This window comes from Sciurus carolinensis, chromosome 2 (genome assembly GCF_902686445.1).
Source record: "Sciurus carolinensis chromosome 2, mSciCar1.2, whole genome shotgun sequence".
Classification (NCBI taxonomy): Eukaryota; Metazoa; Chordata; class Mammalia; order Rodentia; family Sciuridae; genus Sciurus; species Sciurus carolinensis.
In genome coordinates this window covers 23,057,073-23,073,756 of record NC_062214.1, presented here as the reverse complement: position 1 = coordinate 23,073,756, position 16,684 = coordinate 23,057,073, and the positions used below count along the sequence as shown (strand labels likewise).

The following is a 16,684-nucleotide window of genomic DNA, read 5'->3' as shown; positions in this document are numbered from 1 at the left end:
TTGCAAGTTTGAGGTCCACCTCGGCAACTTAGCTCCTAATCAATTAGTGAGATCCTGTCTCAGAAAAACAAAAAGGCTGGGGATGTAGCTCGATGGGAAAAAAAAAAAATCCTGACAGCATCACCAGAAACTGCCTGCCCTCAAACTTCTAGAGGAAAAAAAAAAAAAAAAAAAATGACGACTAGAGTTCTCTGCCCAGTCATATTAAGTGAGATAGTTTCAGGCTGCATGTATTCACCCCCACGCACCCTCTCAGGAAGCTACTGAAGTGTGGACTTCATTAAAGCAAGGGAGTGAAGCAAAGCAAATACAGGGCCCAGAAAATTAGAGACTTGATGCATGACAGACAAAAGGGACACTTCCGGGCAATGGTGACCAGCACAGGGCAATGAGCCCAGAGAGGAAGTGCAGAGGAGGAATGTTTCCAAGAACAGAAAATTGATAGGCTGTCTGATGATTCTGAATATATGAGGAGGTTTTAGTTCTCCAGAGATTTTAGGATAATTTAGTATCAGCACCAAAAAAAAAAATAAAGATTATACAATAGAAAGGAAATCCCAGCTGGGCGTGGCGGTGCATGCCTGTAATCCCAGTGACTCAGGAGGCTGAGGCAGGAGGATCACAAATTGCTAGGATTACAGGTACATGCCGCGATGTCTGATTTTTTACCATTTCTTTCTTTCTTTTTTTTTTTTTGGGGTGCTGGGGATCGAACCCAGGAGGGCCTTGTGCTTACAAGGCAAGTACTCCACCGACTGAGCTACCTCCCCAGCCCTGATTTTTTTGACCCTACAAGTATTTGGGCAAAAATATACAAATTGTTAATAACCTAACAATATGCTTATAAGCTGATGCCTCCCAGCCTTTTTCCAATAAAGTAACTGAAGAGTGAAGAGAATTATCTAGAACTCCCTGGAGAACTGGAAGGGTAACCAGAGAAGCCAGCACAAACATGAAGTCTGCTATCTTTGAAAATGAACTTGTATTTTGCATTCTGGGAGTTTAGTGGAGAGTGCAGGGCCGGGTGGAAGCAGGAGCCCAGTTAGCCAGTGAGAACTAATGGTGACCTGGACAAGAGGGGTTTCCTGGTGCAGAAGTGGGGCACTCAGGAGAGTGTGTCAGAACTTGCTGGTGTTCGAGGTGGGACAGAAGGAGGGAGACGTCAAGGGAGACTCCAGGGTGCTTGGTGGCAACCAGGTGCTTCCAATTACTGAGATGGGAATGACTGGGAGACTCTGGAGTGGTGGGGCACCAAAATGGCCTGTTTAGTTGAAGCCATTAGTTACCAATGCATCTAATGAGATGTGTTGAATGAACTGCTGAGTACATTCTTCTGCCAGTTCATGCTGGACACACGGATTTGGAGTTAGCAGTCTGTGATTGGTATTTAAAGTCAAGGGGCTTCAGAGGGATTCGTCAGAGTGAAAGAAGGAAAAGAGGAGAAATGAGGTCTGAAAGCAGCACCTGGTAACCTCATCTCTGGACTGGTGTGGAGGAGCAGCAGCCAGAAGAGTTGGTGGTCACAGAAGTTTCACTTAGGATGCGGTTCAGCTTCAGGAAGCCCAAAATAACTGGTTTAAACAGGACAAAAGTTGATCTGGTCAGTAGTCCAGGGCCCAGGTTTCTTGCAGCTTCCAGTTCCACACCCCTAAGATAGCTGCTGAAACCCCAGACATCCATTCAAATTCCAGGCTGCGGTGGAGAAGGATATACTCTTGAAGGAGATTTCCCAGAAAACCCACACAACACTTTCCACTGATGCTTTATTGAGCAACGTTTAACCGCTTTGCCTCTCCTAACTGCATGGAACCGGGAAGTCAAGTTCTCTACTGGGGCGCTCGGCCGCCCTAAAGGACATTCGGGCTTCTCTTCGAAGGCGGAAAGGGATGACAGCTGTTGGGAGTGCCGATCTGCAGCCTCTGTCACAGAAGCCAGAAGGAGCGAGGATTCAAGGAGGAAGTGGTCGTGGGAGCCTGCGGACTGAGTAAAGCGAGGCAACCTGGACTCTGCTGGACTTGGCCAGGGCAGCGGTGCGGAGGGAGCGGATGCGGGGAGCAGGGAAGCGCCGGTGCTCAGCGGGAAGCGGGGTAGAGGGCTGTGAGTTGCTGGTGGGGCGCTGAGCGGCCTCGGAGGAGCAGAGGCCCAGAGCGAGGAAGGCTGGCGGCGGGAGGCTGGGCTGCGGGCCGACGCTCGGCGCTGCTGCGTTCTCGTCCCAGCCGCGGGCGTGCGCTCGAGTAGACGCACAGCAGAATCCAGGCAGGGCTGGGGTCCTGCCGGCTTAACTCGGCAGAAGAGAGAGTTGGGCGCCTTGGCAGGTCATCCTCAGCATGGGCTGTGGACTTGCCTCCGCGGCTGGGGCGCCGGCGGCGGAGCTGCCTGGAGATGCTCCGCCTGGAGGAGTGGCCGTGGGGACGCGGGGGAGGTTCAAATGGGCTAGAGCGCGACCTGGGGTAGACGGAGGACTCCGACAGCGACTGACTGGCGGGTGGGGACGGGGCAGGGCCGTTCGCAGAGCCTGGTCGGCTGCTGGGATGGGGCGCGGGGCCGTGGGGATCGGCTGGAGGCCCGGGTCTGGAAGAAGAAAGTGACTTCCTTTTAATGGGCTGAGTTTGAGGAACCCCAGTGCTGAGGCGACCTTTGTTCAAGAGGCAGGGCCTCGACCTGAAGCCCGGAGGGACAGGCTGGAGTAGCCAGAGCAGAGATGGCACAGACACCCAGGGTGGCTGAGTACAGCTGAGGAGCCACAGCCTCCCCAGGTGACTGCCAGCTCTGAGGACCGGCCTGGGGAAGGCGGGGCTTGAGGACATAGGAGGGTTGGGGTGGCAACACTGGCCCTGTCCCTGGGGAGGTTGGGTTAGAACTAGGGAGTTCAGAGCTCCCCTGGCCTGTGGCAGTGGGGTCGGTGGTCTTGGCCTCCACTTGCCCAGTGAAGCCAGAGTCTGAGCTTGAGGTTCGGGGATTCCTGGGTGGGAAATTCCACTTGGATTCTGTAAACAGCAACGTACTTACTCAGAGATAATGACCCTGACTCAAACACCAACCTCTTGGGGCCTCCCAGTGGAGGCCCATTTTACAAAGAGATCATCACCTTAAATAAGACACCACCATGGGCGGGGCTCCAGTTGGTCCAGAAGATTCCTGTTTCTGCCAAGACCCCAGGCCTTCTGGGTTGTGCACTGATCTCAACCTCAGAAGTAGGTTCCAATACTGTCTCCATTTTCAGATGAAGAAATGGACTTCCGGAGCAAGAGACATTGCTCAAAGGTATTCAGTTCGTGGTGAAGCTGCCTTAGACCCAGGTCTGTCTGGCCTGCCTGCCATACAAGCAAACAAGCAAACAGCCTCCCAGGAACTGTGTGACCTGTGAGATCACACAGTCATCGGTGGCCACCCAGCAGTGGTGCTCCGCCCTCATGTGACAGGCCAGCCCAGGCCAGCTGTCTGCTTTTTCTCAGGCTCATGTGTCCAAGTCAGGAGCCACGGAACGGCAGGAATGAGAGGGTAGGAGTGGAGCTGCGGGGAGCATGCTTGACCATGGGCCAGACGCTTCTCAGAGCTGACACTCCCACACCTGTTTCTCTCAGCGCCCAGCAGCTATGCTTGCCACAGGCAGTCCCTGTGCATGGCCTGCAGTGGGAGACACACCCTCTAATAGTGGCAGGCAGAGATGACACTATGGGCATCCAGAGGAAAGGTCACTCACTTAAAGGATGTTTACTGAGCACCTACCATGTGCCACACCCTGTCTCGTGCTGGAACAGAGCAGGAACCAAGCATCTAGAAAACCCTGGGGACTACAGATGTGGCTCAGTGGTAGAGTGCTTGCCTAGCATGTACAAGGCCTGGGTTCCAATCCCAGCACTGCAGTCAATCAATCAATAACCCTGGCCATAGGGGCTTGCCTTTTAATGGAAAGGAAAAAGAAAAACAAAAATTTCAAAAATAACATTAAATTTAAAACCACAATGAGATTCACAACACACCAAAACGAATAAAATAAAATGAATGACAACACTAAATGGTGACAAATACAAAGCAACTAGAACTTCCATAAATTGTTGATAGGACCCCAAAGTGGAGAAATGACTGGTAAACACTCCTGCCCACAACCCAGCAACCTCTAGGTATGTCCAAGCAAAACAAGAGAGTACACCCACTCAATGACTGTCAGGAAACGTTCACAGCAGCTTTAATCAGTTACCAAAAACTGAAATCAGCCCAGTTACCCATCAATGGAAGACTGAATAAACAAACTGGTGCATCCATTCAAAGGAAATTAGTGGGCAGGATGAAGAAAGGATCCTTGATATCTCCACCTCAGAGGTGGAAAAGGAGGATTTCAGTACCCAGGGGTGCCGTACCACTGAGCTACCCCACCCCAGACCTTTTATTTATTTTTTATTTTGAGATAGGATCTCACTAAATTGCCAAGGCTGACCTGGAACTTGCCATCCTCCTGCCTTGGCCTCCTGAGTAGCTGGGATTTCAGGCATGTGCCATTGAGCCCAGCCTAAGGTGAATGAACCTCAAAAACTTTATGTTGAGTTAAAGAAGTCAGACACAAAAGAATAACTACTGCCTGATTCCATCTAGATGAAGTTCTAGACGTGGCAGGCACGAGGCCCTGGGTTCCATCCCAAGCACCATGAAAAAAAATTATATGACATATTAGGTGATAACTGCTATGGCAAAAACCTAAGTAGCAAGGAGTAGGGAGGTAGATGGCGTGAGAGGGGCAGGGGCCGCAGTTATATAAGGCCATTGAGGAATTCTCCCTGAGAGAACTGTTGACCCAAGACTTGAGGAAGGTAAAGGGATGAACCACACAGAGATTTTGGAAGGATGTTCCAGGCTGAAGCCAAGAAGGGATGGTGAGTAGACAAGGCCAGGGGAGATGAGGGCTGGATCCTGAGAGCCTGATGCGCCACTGTAGTGAAGGACTGAAGGACAAGGCCAGAGCAGGGGTACCTGCGAGGAGACAGTGTGACAAGCAAGAGATGGTGGTGGCTCTGGCCTGAAAGGCTGTGGTGGAGGTGGCAAGACGTGGTCGGACTGCGGAGGTGCCTTGGAGGTGGAACCACAGGATTTGAGGATGGATTGGGTGTGGGGCAGGTCGGGGGTGGTAAAGGAAAGGAAGGGGTCACAGATGATTCTGAGATTTTTGACCTAAAAAATAGAGACAGAATAAATTACAATTGGAACACATTTGGAGGAAGATCACGGATTTGTTCTGGGCAGGTCAATTTAAGGTTTCTGTTAGACCTTCAGGTAGAGACATGGAGGCCAGTCCAAGCCACTGGATTCAGATTAGATGCAGCAGCCCAGGGGCCAGTGAGTCAGTTTGCTGATGTCAAGTGAGAAGAGCGAGTGCACACCTCGGGGTCTGGGGGACAGCCCCCCTCCCCAGCCCCAGCTCTAGCTCCAGCTGCCTGACAGAAGACAGGTGTAACCACTTCCCCAAGGCCACGGCTGACCCGGTTCTTTCTGCTGCCCTTAATGGCTCTGGTCATACTCAATATCCTGTGGCACTGTGACATTTGTCTACACTGACACACAGCTTTGGATCAAGAGCAAACTGAGACCCCCAGGACAGGTCTGTCTCTAGGAAAGTGAGGTTTTATTGGGTTGCAGCCTGCCAATTAGGCCAAGGCTGCTGGCACCACGCAGCAGCAAAACCAGAGACCTGGGGCTGGGGCGTAGCTCAGTAGCAGAGTGCTTGCCTGGCAGGTGTGAGGCCCTGGGCTCAAGCCCAGCACTGCCAAAGAACCAAAAACAAACAAACAAAAGTAAGCCCAGAGACCTGGTGACCTGAAAAGCCTAAAATCTCTACTGTCTGACACTTTAAAGGAACTTCGCTCACCCTTGCTTGAACCAAGCTACTTAAATGAAACCAATTAACATGATATGTACATGGAGGGGAGTACCAATTTTTTGCTATTCTAAAAATTCTACAATAAACAGTTTTGATTTTTGTTTTCTTGGTACTGGGCATTGAACCTAGGGGTCCTCAACCACTGGGCTACGTCCCTAGGCCTTTGTAGTTTTTACTGTGAAACAGGTTATAGCTGAGTTGCTGAGGCTGGCCTGGAGCTTGTGATCCTCCTGCCTCAGACCCCCACGTCCCTGAGATTACAGGGCTGTGCCACCACACCCACATTACAATAAATATCCTTAACCACGTTTCTTTGGACTCCTGTGCACATCCTTACGTGGGATTCCTGGTGTGTAGGACATGGGCATCCTCAGTGTGGGCAGACTTTGCCAAATCAATCTCCACATGACTGAAATCACTCAGTGCAGCAGCATGGAGGCCCCATTTTTCCATATTATGCTAAAACTTGGTATCAGGTGCTGTCTGCCTTTATTGATTACCAATCTTTATCATTTACTTCCTGTGATTCTCCTACCTCAGCCTCCCAAGTCTCTGGGATTATGGGCCTATGCTGCAGGGCCCAGCAAATTAGATGGTTTTTTGAGGGGTAGCTCTAAATTGTGGCGGGCGAGACCCGGGGCCCAGGGTTACACCACATGCATCCAAGATGGCGACTGGCAGAGAGCCAAAGGGCATGCTGAATGCGCCTTGAGTAAAACAGGAAGCGTTTACCATTGGCTGTATGATAATTAGTTCAGCCGCCTAGCGCGTGGACAGATATATCTTACATGTATGCTTGAGCTCGTGATCGCTCGACCTTTAATAGGATTGGATGGACATATCTGATTACAATTGCTTATGCATGAGACTGCTCATATATTGAGGGTGTTATCCGAATAAAGCGGAAGCTGCTTCATGAACTTCTGAAGTGTATGTGTCGTTTGTCCTGCTGGTCGGCGGCAAGCGGCAAGTGGTGCCCTGTACGGGGATCAGTGAGCGCTCAGTAAGTAATAAAGGAGAAAAGTTTTCACTAGCACAGTCAACTAGCAGGTTTCCCTATTTGAGGAAACAGTGGACTTAAGGTTTAACGGAAGGTTCCCCTAGTGAGGGAACGTGATGGAAGGCTGTCATAAGAGACAGCAAAGGACGTCCTGTAGTAAATGAATATGTGTAAGGTGTTATTTGTGTTACCTTTTCTTGTTTGGTTTCTGTTTGTTGTTGTTGTGGCGATATGGACATTAGTTCGTTTCTGACTTCCAAAAAACCAAAATTTCAAGAACAGTTAAGAGAAGGGGAAAAAATATTAGAAACTGTAAAAGAAGAACAATCAAGTCGAGCTTCTGAAAGAAAGTAGATGTTCAGACTCAGAACAGGGATGTGACTCTGAAGAACAGGAGCTATCTGAGACAGAGCTAGAAAAGAAGTTCTCCAGTGGCATTTAACTCCTACCGCTCCGCGCCCTCCGGAGTATAATCCAGGTCACCACTCTTTTCCAAGTTGTAGGAACGCATGTACTTGCTGCACAGGGGCGGCCCCCAGATAGTGGGCTGATATAGAATCTCGATCAGTGTTCCCAATATTCCCGGTATTTGAAGATCAAAACAATCAGAGATATCATCAAATATTAGATATAAAATTAGTAAAACAGTTAAAAGAGGCAGTTATGTCCTATGGAGTACAAGCTGCATTTACCATTTCTTTATTAGAGAATGTTGCAAGTCAAAATCTTACTCCGACTGATTGGGATAATTTAGCAAAGGTATGTTTATCTGGGGGACAATATCTCATGTGGAAGGTGGCCAACCAGGAGTTATGTTCTGATACTGCCTGACGTAATGCAGTTGTGGGCAATCCTCAATGGAATCTAGACATGCTGACAGGCCAAGGACCATATGAAGGGCAAGGTAATTAGATTAATTTCCACCCCGGTGTGTATCAATAAATTAGTGCTGCTGCCACTAAAGCTTGGAAAATGTTTTCAGGTGCTGGCGATCTTCAAGGACAGTTATCTAAAGTTATTCAAGGTCATAACCCTATGCTGATTTTGTAGACAGATTGACTCAAACAGCAGGAAGTATATTTGGAGATGTGGACCAGGCTATGCCTTTAGTCAAACAGCTTGCATATGAGCAAGCAAATAAATGGTGTAAAGAAGCAATAAGACCTTGGAAAAACAAAGACCTTGGAGCCTACTTAAAGGCTTGTAGGGATATTAATGAGACTTTTATTCAAGGTCAGGTGATGGCTGCAGCGCTTGCACAGGGTCTTAGAGGTAATACCAGCTCCCGCCCAGGCCAACAGTGTTATCAATGTAAACAATTTGGACACATGAAAAAGGAATGCCCCCAGGGTTCTGTGCCAAAACTATGTCCCCGATGTAAAAAAGGGAAACACTGGGCAAGTGACTGTAAATCAACTAGAGACAAAGATGGTAACCCTTTACCTCCAAAAAAACAGGAATCAGGGCCCCCGGCCTCGGGGCCCACAAATATATGGGGCTATCCAGTCCATGCCTCAGATCTTATTAATAATTCAAATTCATGAGCTATAGCCTTTACTAGTACTTCTGCTGTGTTTGACAATCATTTGCCATTTGATCTTCTTCTCCAATTTTGGAGCCAACATCCTATAATTTTCCCTAAAGTCACCCGAAAAGAACCTATTATAGGAGCTACCCTTATATTTACTGATGGATCAAAAAATGGTACAGGTGCTATTACTATAGATAATGTTACAGAAACATTGCTGTTTAATACTCTATCTGCACAACAAACAGAACTATTAGTAGCTATAGAAGTATTCAAAACCCACCATGAGCCCTTTAACCTATTCTCTGATAGCAAATACGTTGTTAATGCTATTCAAAATTTAGAATTAACTGGTCTGATTTCCCTCACCTCCACTATTACTAAATATTTACAATGCTTACAAAAACTTATCTGGGACAGAAAAGATCCTTTTTCTATTGGGCATGTTCAGGCTCATACTGGCCTTCCAAGTCCTCTAAGTTTACACAATGATTTAACAGACACGGCCACCAGAGACCCACACATCTTTAATACGCTTGAAAATGCAAAAACTTTTCATTCCAAATTTCACGTAAATGCTTCCACTCTACGTACATGCTATAAAATTACTAAGGCAACGGCTCAGGACATAGTCAAGTCTTGTGCTAAATGTGCTACACTTATTCCTAACCCCTCGTTAGGAGTAAATCCAAAAGGGCTTCAGCCCAATCATATTTGGCAAATGGATGTAACTCATTATTCAGAATTTGGAAAACTACAATTTATTCATCTATTGATACCTTTTCAGGATTTATTATGGCCTCTGCTCATATTGGAGAAAAAACCAAAGATGTAATAACACACTGTTTATACTCTTTCTCCATCCTGGGGGTTTCCAAACAAATTAAAACAGATAATGGTCCTGGATATACGTCCCAGGCCTTTAAACAATTTTGTTCCACCTTTGGTATTCAACATGTCACAGGAATTCCCTATAATCCTACTGGACAAGGCATTGTTGAGCGTGCCCATTTAATGCTTAAAAACATGCTTTATAAACAAAAAGGGGGAACAGGGGCATCATACAAATCCCCAAAAGACAAATTATCTGTTGCCTTGTTCATCTTAAATTTTTTAAATCTCGATTCTGAGGGCCGATCGGCTGCTGACCATCATTCAGAGCCTAATAAAAAACATCTACCTCAAGTGCTCTGGAAGGACATTCTATTGGGACAATGAAAAGGCCTGGATCCGGTGTTAATCTGGACCCGAGGATCTGTTTGTGTTTTCCCACAGGACGCACAATCGCCAATATGGGTGCCGGAGAGATTGGTCAAGGCCTCAACAGAGACCCAAAAACAGGAAGAAGATGAGGAGGCTTCTCCTGCTGATGGTGTTGGGATTTCTCACCAAGTTAATGGAGGAGACTCACGTGAACTATGGGGGATAGTAAAGACGTGGCCCTATCCTGTACCCCTTACCAACTCTTCTATTCTATATCCTCCTATTTTTACAACAATTGGCCACATTTCTCCAGTCCGCTGTTCAATGGGGAAAAGAATGGTTTGGGTTTTTGTCCGTGGGAGGTTTATTGTGTGTTGGATCTGTTCTGTGCATATAGTGTTTATACAAAATGCGTATACATCAGCGCAGAGAGACAGCCATTATTCGCCAAGCTCTCGTCGCAATTGATGCTGGCTCATCCCCCCAAGTCTGGTTAAATATGCTGGACCGGTAGTCAAAGACGGGTAAGATTCATGGGGAGCTCATACTGACCTAAGACAGGAAATGAGCGCTAGAGCCTCATTGACCAATGACGGGTAAGGATGTTGCTCTGCCATGGACAACCTAAGACAGGCACGGTCTTATATAAATAAACAGGGGGAAATGTGGCGGGCAAGACCCGGGGCCCAGGGTTATGCCACATGCATCCAAGATGGTGACTGGCAGAGAGCCAAAGGGCATGCTGAATGCGCCTTGAGTAAAACAGGAAGCGTTTACCATTGGCTGTATGATAATTAGTTCAGCCGCCTAGCGCGTGGACAGATATATCTTACATGTATGCTTGAGCTCGTGATCGCTCGACCTTTAATAGGATTGGATGGACATATCTGATTACAATTGCTTATGCATGAGACTGCTCATATATTGAGGGTGTTATCTGAATAAAGCGGAAGCTGCTTCATGAACTTCTGAAGTGTATGTGTCGTTTGTCCCACTGGTGGGTGGCAAGCGGCACTAAATTTTTTTTCTTTCAATTTGCTTAATATGTATTGGGCTATTCAGTTTGTCTCTTTGGTTTTTGAATCAGTTTGGGCGCATTATCTTTTTTCTAGAAAATTACCTGTTGCATCTACATTTTAAATTTATTGGCATAGGGCTGGAATTGTGGCTCAGTGGCAGAGCACCTGACTTGCCCGTATGAAGCACTGAGTTTGATCCTCAGCACCACATGAAAATAAATAAATAAAATAAAGGCATTATGTCTGTTTACAACTAAAAATACGTTTTTAAAAAACCCAAAAAACCCATAAATTTATTGGCATAAAGCATATATTCTTGTCGTTTCTGCTGTATCTCTATTTATGTCCCATTTGCACTGTGTTTATTGGTCTTTACAAATTTCCAGCTGTGACTTGTGGTCATGCTAGTGTTTTTGTCCTCTATGTAATCACTTTCTGCTCATTGATACCTTCCTTCCACTTTCTTTGGGTTTATATTGATACTACTTTATAATTGGACACTGCTCATTTATTTTCTTTTTCCTTTTTTTTTTCTTCTTTTCTTTTTGGTACCAGGGATTGAACCCAGAGGCACTTAACCACTGAACCCTCCCCCAGCCTTTTGTATTTTTCTTAGAAACAGGGTCTCTCTGAGTTGCTGAGGGCCTCGCTAAGTTGCTGAGGGTGGCTTCAAATGTGTGATCCACCTGCCTCAGCCTCCCAAACCAGTAGGATTACAGGCATGCACCACTATACCTGGCTATATTTCTTCTTATCTAATATCAATAATAAGACTATAAATCTTCTAAATGCTATTTTAGTTGTCCCCATCCAAGTTTTTAATATGTATACCTTTTTTTTCTTCTTTTGTACAAGGGGATTGACCCCACATTGCTTAACCACTGAGCCACATTCCAGCTCTTTTTACTTTTAATTTTTTTTTTTTTTTTTTTTTTTTTTTTTTTTTTTTTTTGTGGTGCTGGGGATTGAACCCAGGGCCTTGTGCTTGCAAGGCAAGCACTCTACCACTGAACTATATCCCCAGGCCTACTTTAAATTTTGTGACAGGGTCTCACTAAGTTGCCTAGATTCTTGCAAAATTGCTGAGACTGGACTTGAGATTCTCCTGCCTCATCCCCACAAGCTGCTGCGATTACAAGCGTGGGCCACTATGCCCAGGTGTATACTAATTTTTGTTTGATCTATGTTCCTCATTTTTATGATTTTCATCTTTGAGTAAAGAGTTATTTCAAAGTAGCTTTAAATTTACAAATTTTAGAGCTTATTTGGCTCTTGTCTGTAGTAAAAAATCATGGTCTGTATGAAATGTACTATTTGCTATCTGTTTTGGTCTTGGAGCCTAGTAGTTGGGTGTTTTTTGGTAAATAATTATTGTGTCTGAAAGTAATATGTGGATTCTATACAGGTCCAGTGATTTGGATTGTTGATTGTATTAAAATTATCTGTAGTCCTTATTTGGTCTATTAGTCACTCAAAGAAGTCTCAGTTCTCCCACTGTGATGGACTTGGCAATTTCTCTCATATCCTCTCATTTTGCTGTGTTTTCTATGTAGTTAAGTCTCTCTCTCTCTCTCTCTTTTTTTTTTTTTTTATGCCAGGGATTGAACTCAGGGACATTAAACCACTGAGCCACATCCCCAGCACTTTTTTTTTTTTTTTGTATTTTATTAGAGACAGGGTCTCACTGAGTTGCTCAGTGCCTTGCCACTCCTGAGGCTGGCTTTGTACTCACAATAATCCTGCCTCAGCCTCCTGAGCCACTGGGATTACAGGTCACTGTGCCCAGATTCAGCCTCATTTTAAAAACCTGGAACATACACTTTAGAACTAAGAATTGTCCCTTTCATCATTTTGTACTGGTGCTCTTAATCTATAATGAATGTTCTTGCCACGCCTGGTGCACATGCCTGAAGTCACAGTGACTTGGGAGGCTGAGGCAGGAGGATTCCAGATTTGAGGCCAGCCTTAGCTCAAAATTAAAAAAAATAAAAAATAAAAAGAGCTAGGGATCTAACTCAGTGATAAAGTGGCCCTAAGTTCAATCCCCAGTACAAAAAAAAAAAAAAAAAAGAAAGAAAGAAAAGAAAAAAAGAAAAAGAAAAATACCCTTTGCCAATAAGACAATTTTTTTTTTTTTTGGTGGAGGGTAGTCCTGAGGATGGAACCCAAGGCCTTATGCACGCTAGGCAAGTGCACTACCCCAGCCCTGCTTTTTCTGTAGGCATATTTTTTGTTAGTTTTTCTTTGTACAGCAATTTCCAGCTTTTTACTTTTGGTGTCATTTATTTTTGTGGTTCTGAGAATCAAACCCATGAGAGTGCTCTACACGAGCCATATTCCCAGTCCTTTCTGCTATATTTTAACAGCCTTTACTATTCTGTTTACTTTTCTGCATTGGCAGTTATGCTTTACATCTTTATCTTTCAGTAATTCTTCTTTTAATTTTGAAATACACACTTGACTAAGCCAGACAATAATCAACATCTTTATCCTTTCCTCAGACAAATCAAGTTCCCTAGAACATTTTACTCTATTACCCTCTCCAGTCTAGGGTTGGTCCCATGCACCTTGTTTATACCCCACAAAGTAATCATGTCTAGTCATGATCCATATTGTTTGTTTAGATTTATCTACGTGTTTACCATTTTATTTGCTCATCACTTTCCATTTAATGTCTTCCTTTTGGGCCTACTGTCCTTATTACTTAAGTCTATTTTTTTATGGGGGTTACTGGAGATTGAACCCATGGGTGCTCTACCACTAAGCTACACCCCAGTCCTGTGTGTGTGTGTGTGTGTGTGTGTGTGTGTGTGTTTGAGTCATGGTCTCTCTAAGCTGCTGAGGCTGGTATGGTACTTGCCATACTTCTGCCTCAGCCTCCTGAGTCACTGAGATTATAGGCATGAACCACCACACCCAGTTGAAGTAAATTCTTATTTATTATGGTACCTGGAATTGAACCCAGGGGTACTTTACCACTGAACCACATCCCCAGCCCTATGTTTTACTGTGAGACAGGGTCTTGCTAAGTTGCGCAGGTCCTTGCTAAATTGCTGAGTCTGGCCTTGAACTTGCCTTCCTCCTTACCTATGAGTCGCTGGGATTGCTGGTGTGCACCACAGGGTTTGGCTGAAGTAAATTCTTTAAAAATTATTTCGGTAATGTTCTTTTGTAAAATCTTTTGTAACTATCTTTTTCCTCCCTAACTCAAGAGCATGGATTAACAATTGGTTGACAGTATTTTCCTGTCAGGGATTTGAAGATACTATCACATTTTATCCTGGCTTCTGTACTTGCTGCTGAGGAGTCTGTTGGTGGTGCAATTTTTTAGTTAATCCATCCTGTTTTGGTAGTTTTTAAGATTTCTTGCTGGGCGCATGCCTGTTATCTCAGCCACTCCAGACACTGTGGCACGAGGGTTGCAAATTCCAGGTTGGTCTTGGCAATTTAGCAAGACCCTCTCAAAATAAAAAAGGCTGGGCGTTGTCAATCCCCGAGTGCCAGGGAAGGGTGGGGGAAGCCCTTAGTCTTTGGAGTTCTGCAGATTCACTGCAAAAAGTGTAGGTGTTTTTATTTTTATTTATCCTGCGCTGGATTTGTGTGTGTGTGTGTGTGTGAAGATCCAGGTCTTTAGTTTTCGAAATCCTTCAACTGCCTATCCACAGTCTGTCTACTCTTTCCTTCTGGAACCCTGACTGGACCTACTTTTTAATTGTCAATTCTCTTGCTTATTCTCCATCACCCTGCCTCTCTGGATAAATGGATCTATCCGCCAGTTCAGTGATTTTTCTCTTCTGCCGTGTTGGACCCACTGTCTTACCTCACTCCATAAAACTTGGATTTCTATGGCTCCATTCTAGAATTATTTTAAAACCTGAGTGTCCTTTCTAAAGTCCTGCTCTTTCTGCAGGTCTACTGCCCCCTTTCGTTACCTAAGCTGAGCTCGGTGAAGGTGAAGGGTAGCGGGCTTTTGGCTCGCTGATGAGACCTGCTCCAAGACCGCACAGACTCCGAGCAGAATTTGGAGGGAGGCAGACAGCAGGGCCACCCCGCGTTCCGCCGGGGGCCTCACTTCAGTTTGGGCCTGAGTAGGCGTTTGCGCCGGCCGTGACGTCACGGGACTGTGACGCGCCCCGGAGCCCCGCCCCTTCGCGTCCCGCGCCGGGAATCCAGGCTCTCTGCGCCGTGACGTCACGGATCCGGGCGGGCGGGTTTTGCGTCGGCCCAATGGGAGCAGCGCGCCGGCCTCCCCTTTAAGGAATGTTGTGACCTGACGTCACCCGGGCGAGTTACCTCCCGCAGCCGCCGCCGCCGGGCTCAGCGCGAGCCCCGGAGCCCTTGAGCGCGAGCCCCGGAGCCCCCGGAGCCCCGAACCGCAGACACATCCCTAAGCAGCGCGCCCCGGATCCCCAGTAGCGCGCCCCGCCGGGCCCGCGCGATGCCCTCGGACCGGCCTTTCAAGCAGCGGCGGAGCTTCGGTGAGGCCCTGTGGGCGACCTGTGAGGGGGGCAGACGGCGGGCCCAACCGACCCCCGACTGCCGCAGGTGACGTCAGCTCCGTGACGTCAGGCTCTGGCTATACCCCGGGTCGGGAGGTCACTGTCCGGCGGGAGTGCCTCCCTACCCACCGTGTCCCTTGCCAGGGGCTGTGGGGCCAACGGCCCCGGGGGAGGGTGCTGGGGCGGGCCCGGAGCCGCCCCTTGGGGACCGGCGGGGCGGAGCCGCGGGGAAGGCCCAGGCCCTACCAGCCTCACGCTGACCGCCATCCGCAGCCGACCGCTGTAAGGAGGTGCAGCAGATCCGCGACCAGCACCCCAGCAAGATCCCGGTGAGTCCCGCGGCCCCCTGGCCCCGCCCCGCCCAAGCCCCGCCCCGGGCTCACGCGTCCCCCGCCCGCCCCACTCCAGGTAATCATCGAGCGCTACAAGGGTGAGAAGCAGCTGCCTGTCCTGGACAAGACCAAGTTCCTGGTCCCGGACCATGTCAACATGAGCGAGTTGGTCAAGATCATCCGGTGTGTGGGCAGCGGCCAGAGGGGGACTTGCATGGGGCTCGGGGCTGGGTCCCCGCTGACAAGGGGCTTGAGTGGGGTTGGGGTGACGGAGCAGGGAGCTGGGCCGCTGTGCTGGGAGACTGGGAAAGGTCAAGGTCGATGCTGGAGTCAGTGTCCCGAGGTGAAAGCTTGTAGGAGGGGCAGAATGGGTGGGGAGCTGGGGACTTGGGATCATTCGAAAGAAAGGGTCAGGTCATCACAGGCATGCCCTCCTGCCCCCCCTCCGCCCCCCGCCCTAGGCGCCGCCTGCAGCTGAACCCCACGCAGGCCTTCTTCCTGCTGGTCAACCAGCACAGCATGGTGAGCGTGTCCACGCCCATCGCGGACATCTATGAGCAGGAGAAGGATGAGGATGGATTCCTCTACATGGTCTACGCCTCCCAAGAAACCTTCGGCTTCTGAGCCAGCAGTAGGGGGGGAATGGCCTGGGAGTTGGGGGGGGGCCGGGTCAGGCTCTGCCCAGGGAGCTCCTGACTCCTGAACTGAGCTGCCTCTGCCCCTGGGGGGCTGGGCAGGGGTGTGGCCCCTAGTTAGGGGGCACCAACCAGCCTACTCTGCCCCTGGGTGGGTTCTGGGCCAGTCATGTTAGGGTTGACCCCTTGGGTGCTGGCTGGGTTGGGGGAGGGTGGGGAATTGCCCCCAGCACCCCTGCTGTGTGGTTTATCTTTTTTTTTAGGCCCCTGCCTGTCTGCCCACCTGCCCCTCACCCATTTGTGGCTCTGCCCCCCTGCCTGGACCTGTCCACCCCTGAAAGACTGGCCCTTGGCTCTCCCATCTCCACATGGTGTATGGATCTGTGGTCATTGTCCCTCTGCAGAATAAAGATTGTTCAGGCCTGCCTGGCCCTTTGCCTCCAGCTGCTTGCTTGGGATTAGGGGAGGGCTGCTGGGTGGCTGTCCCCACATCAATCTTAGCCCCCAGCACACTTGTGCTCTGTGGCCTTCCTGTTCCTTCTGGAAATCCACACCTCTATGTAGTGTACCATAGCAATATTAGACGCCAATCCCCC

The 16,684-nt window shown here is 48.1% G+C and overlaps 2 protein-coding genes across 2 annotated transcripts; one reads left to right on the top strand and one right to left on the bottom strand.

Moving 5' to 3' along the window:
• Positions 1 to 846: 846 nt before the first annotated feature.
• On the bottom strand, positions 847 to 4,119 carry LOC124977764 (ESX-1 secretion-associated protein EspI-like). The gene is made up of 2 exons (XM_047541569.1): positions 3,089 to 4,119; positions 847 to 2,571 (listed from the first exon to the last, which is right to left on the bottom strand). Exons 1-2 carry the CDS (start codon positions 3,106 to 3,108, stop codon positions 2,073 to 2,075), a joined length of 519 nt encoding a protein of 172 aa, XP_047397525.1. The 5' UTR covers positions 3,109 to 4,119; the 3' UTR covers positions 847 to 2,072.
• Positions 4,120 to 14,831: 10,712 nt separating this feature from the next.
• Map1lc3a (microtubule associated protein 1 light chain 3 alpha) lies at positions 14,832 to 16,519 on the top strand. The gene is made up of 4 exons (XM_047541570.1): positions 14,832 to 15,100; positions 15,395 to 15,450; positions 15,530 to 15,636; positions 15,915 to 16,519. Exons 1-4 carry the CDS (start codon positions 15,061 to 15,063, stop codon positions 16,075 to 16,077), a joined length of 366 nt encoding a protein of 121 aa, XP_047397526.1. The 5' UTR covers positions 14,832 to 15,060; the 3' UTR covers positions 16,078 to 16,519.
• Positions 16,520 to 16,684: the final 165 nt, after the last annotated feature.

What these genes read in the sequence shown, in the direction of transcription:
- LOC124977764 (XM_047541569.1), bottom strand. Translation starts at nt 3,108, where the DNA reads ATGGTGGTGTCTTATTTAAG. An exon ending in ATGGTGGTGTCTTATTTAAG is followed by an intron (nt 2,572 to 3,088) that starts GTGATGATCTCT and finishes TTCTTCTTCCAG; the next exon opens with ACCCGGGCCTCCAGCCGATC.
- Map1lc3a (XM_047541570.1), top strand. Translation starts at nt 15,061, where the DNA reads ATGCCCTCGGACCGGCCTTTCAAGCAGCGGCGGAGCTTCG. An exon ending in CAAGCAGCGGCGGAGCTTCG is followed by an intron (nt 15,101 to 15,394) that starts GTGAGGCCCTGT and finishes CGCCATCCGCAG; the next exon opens with CCGACCGCTGTAAGGAGGTG. An exon ending in GAGTTGGTCAAGATCATCCG is followed by an intron (nt 15,637 to 15,914) that starts GTGTGTGGGCAG and finishes CCCCCGCCCTAG; the next exon opens with GCGCCGCCTGCAGCTGAACC.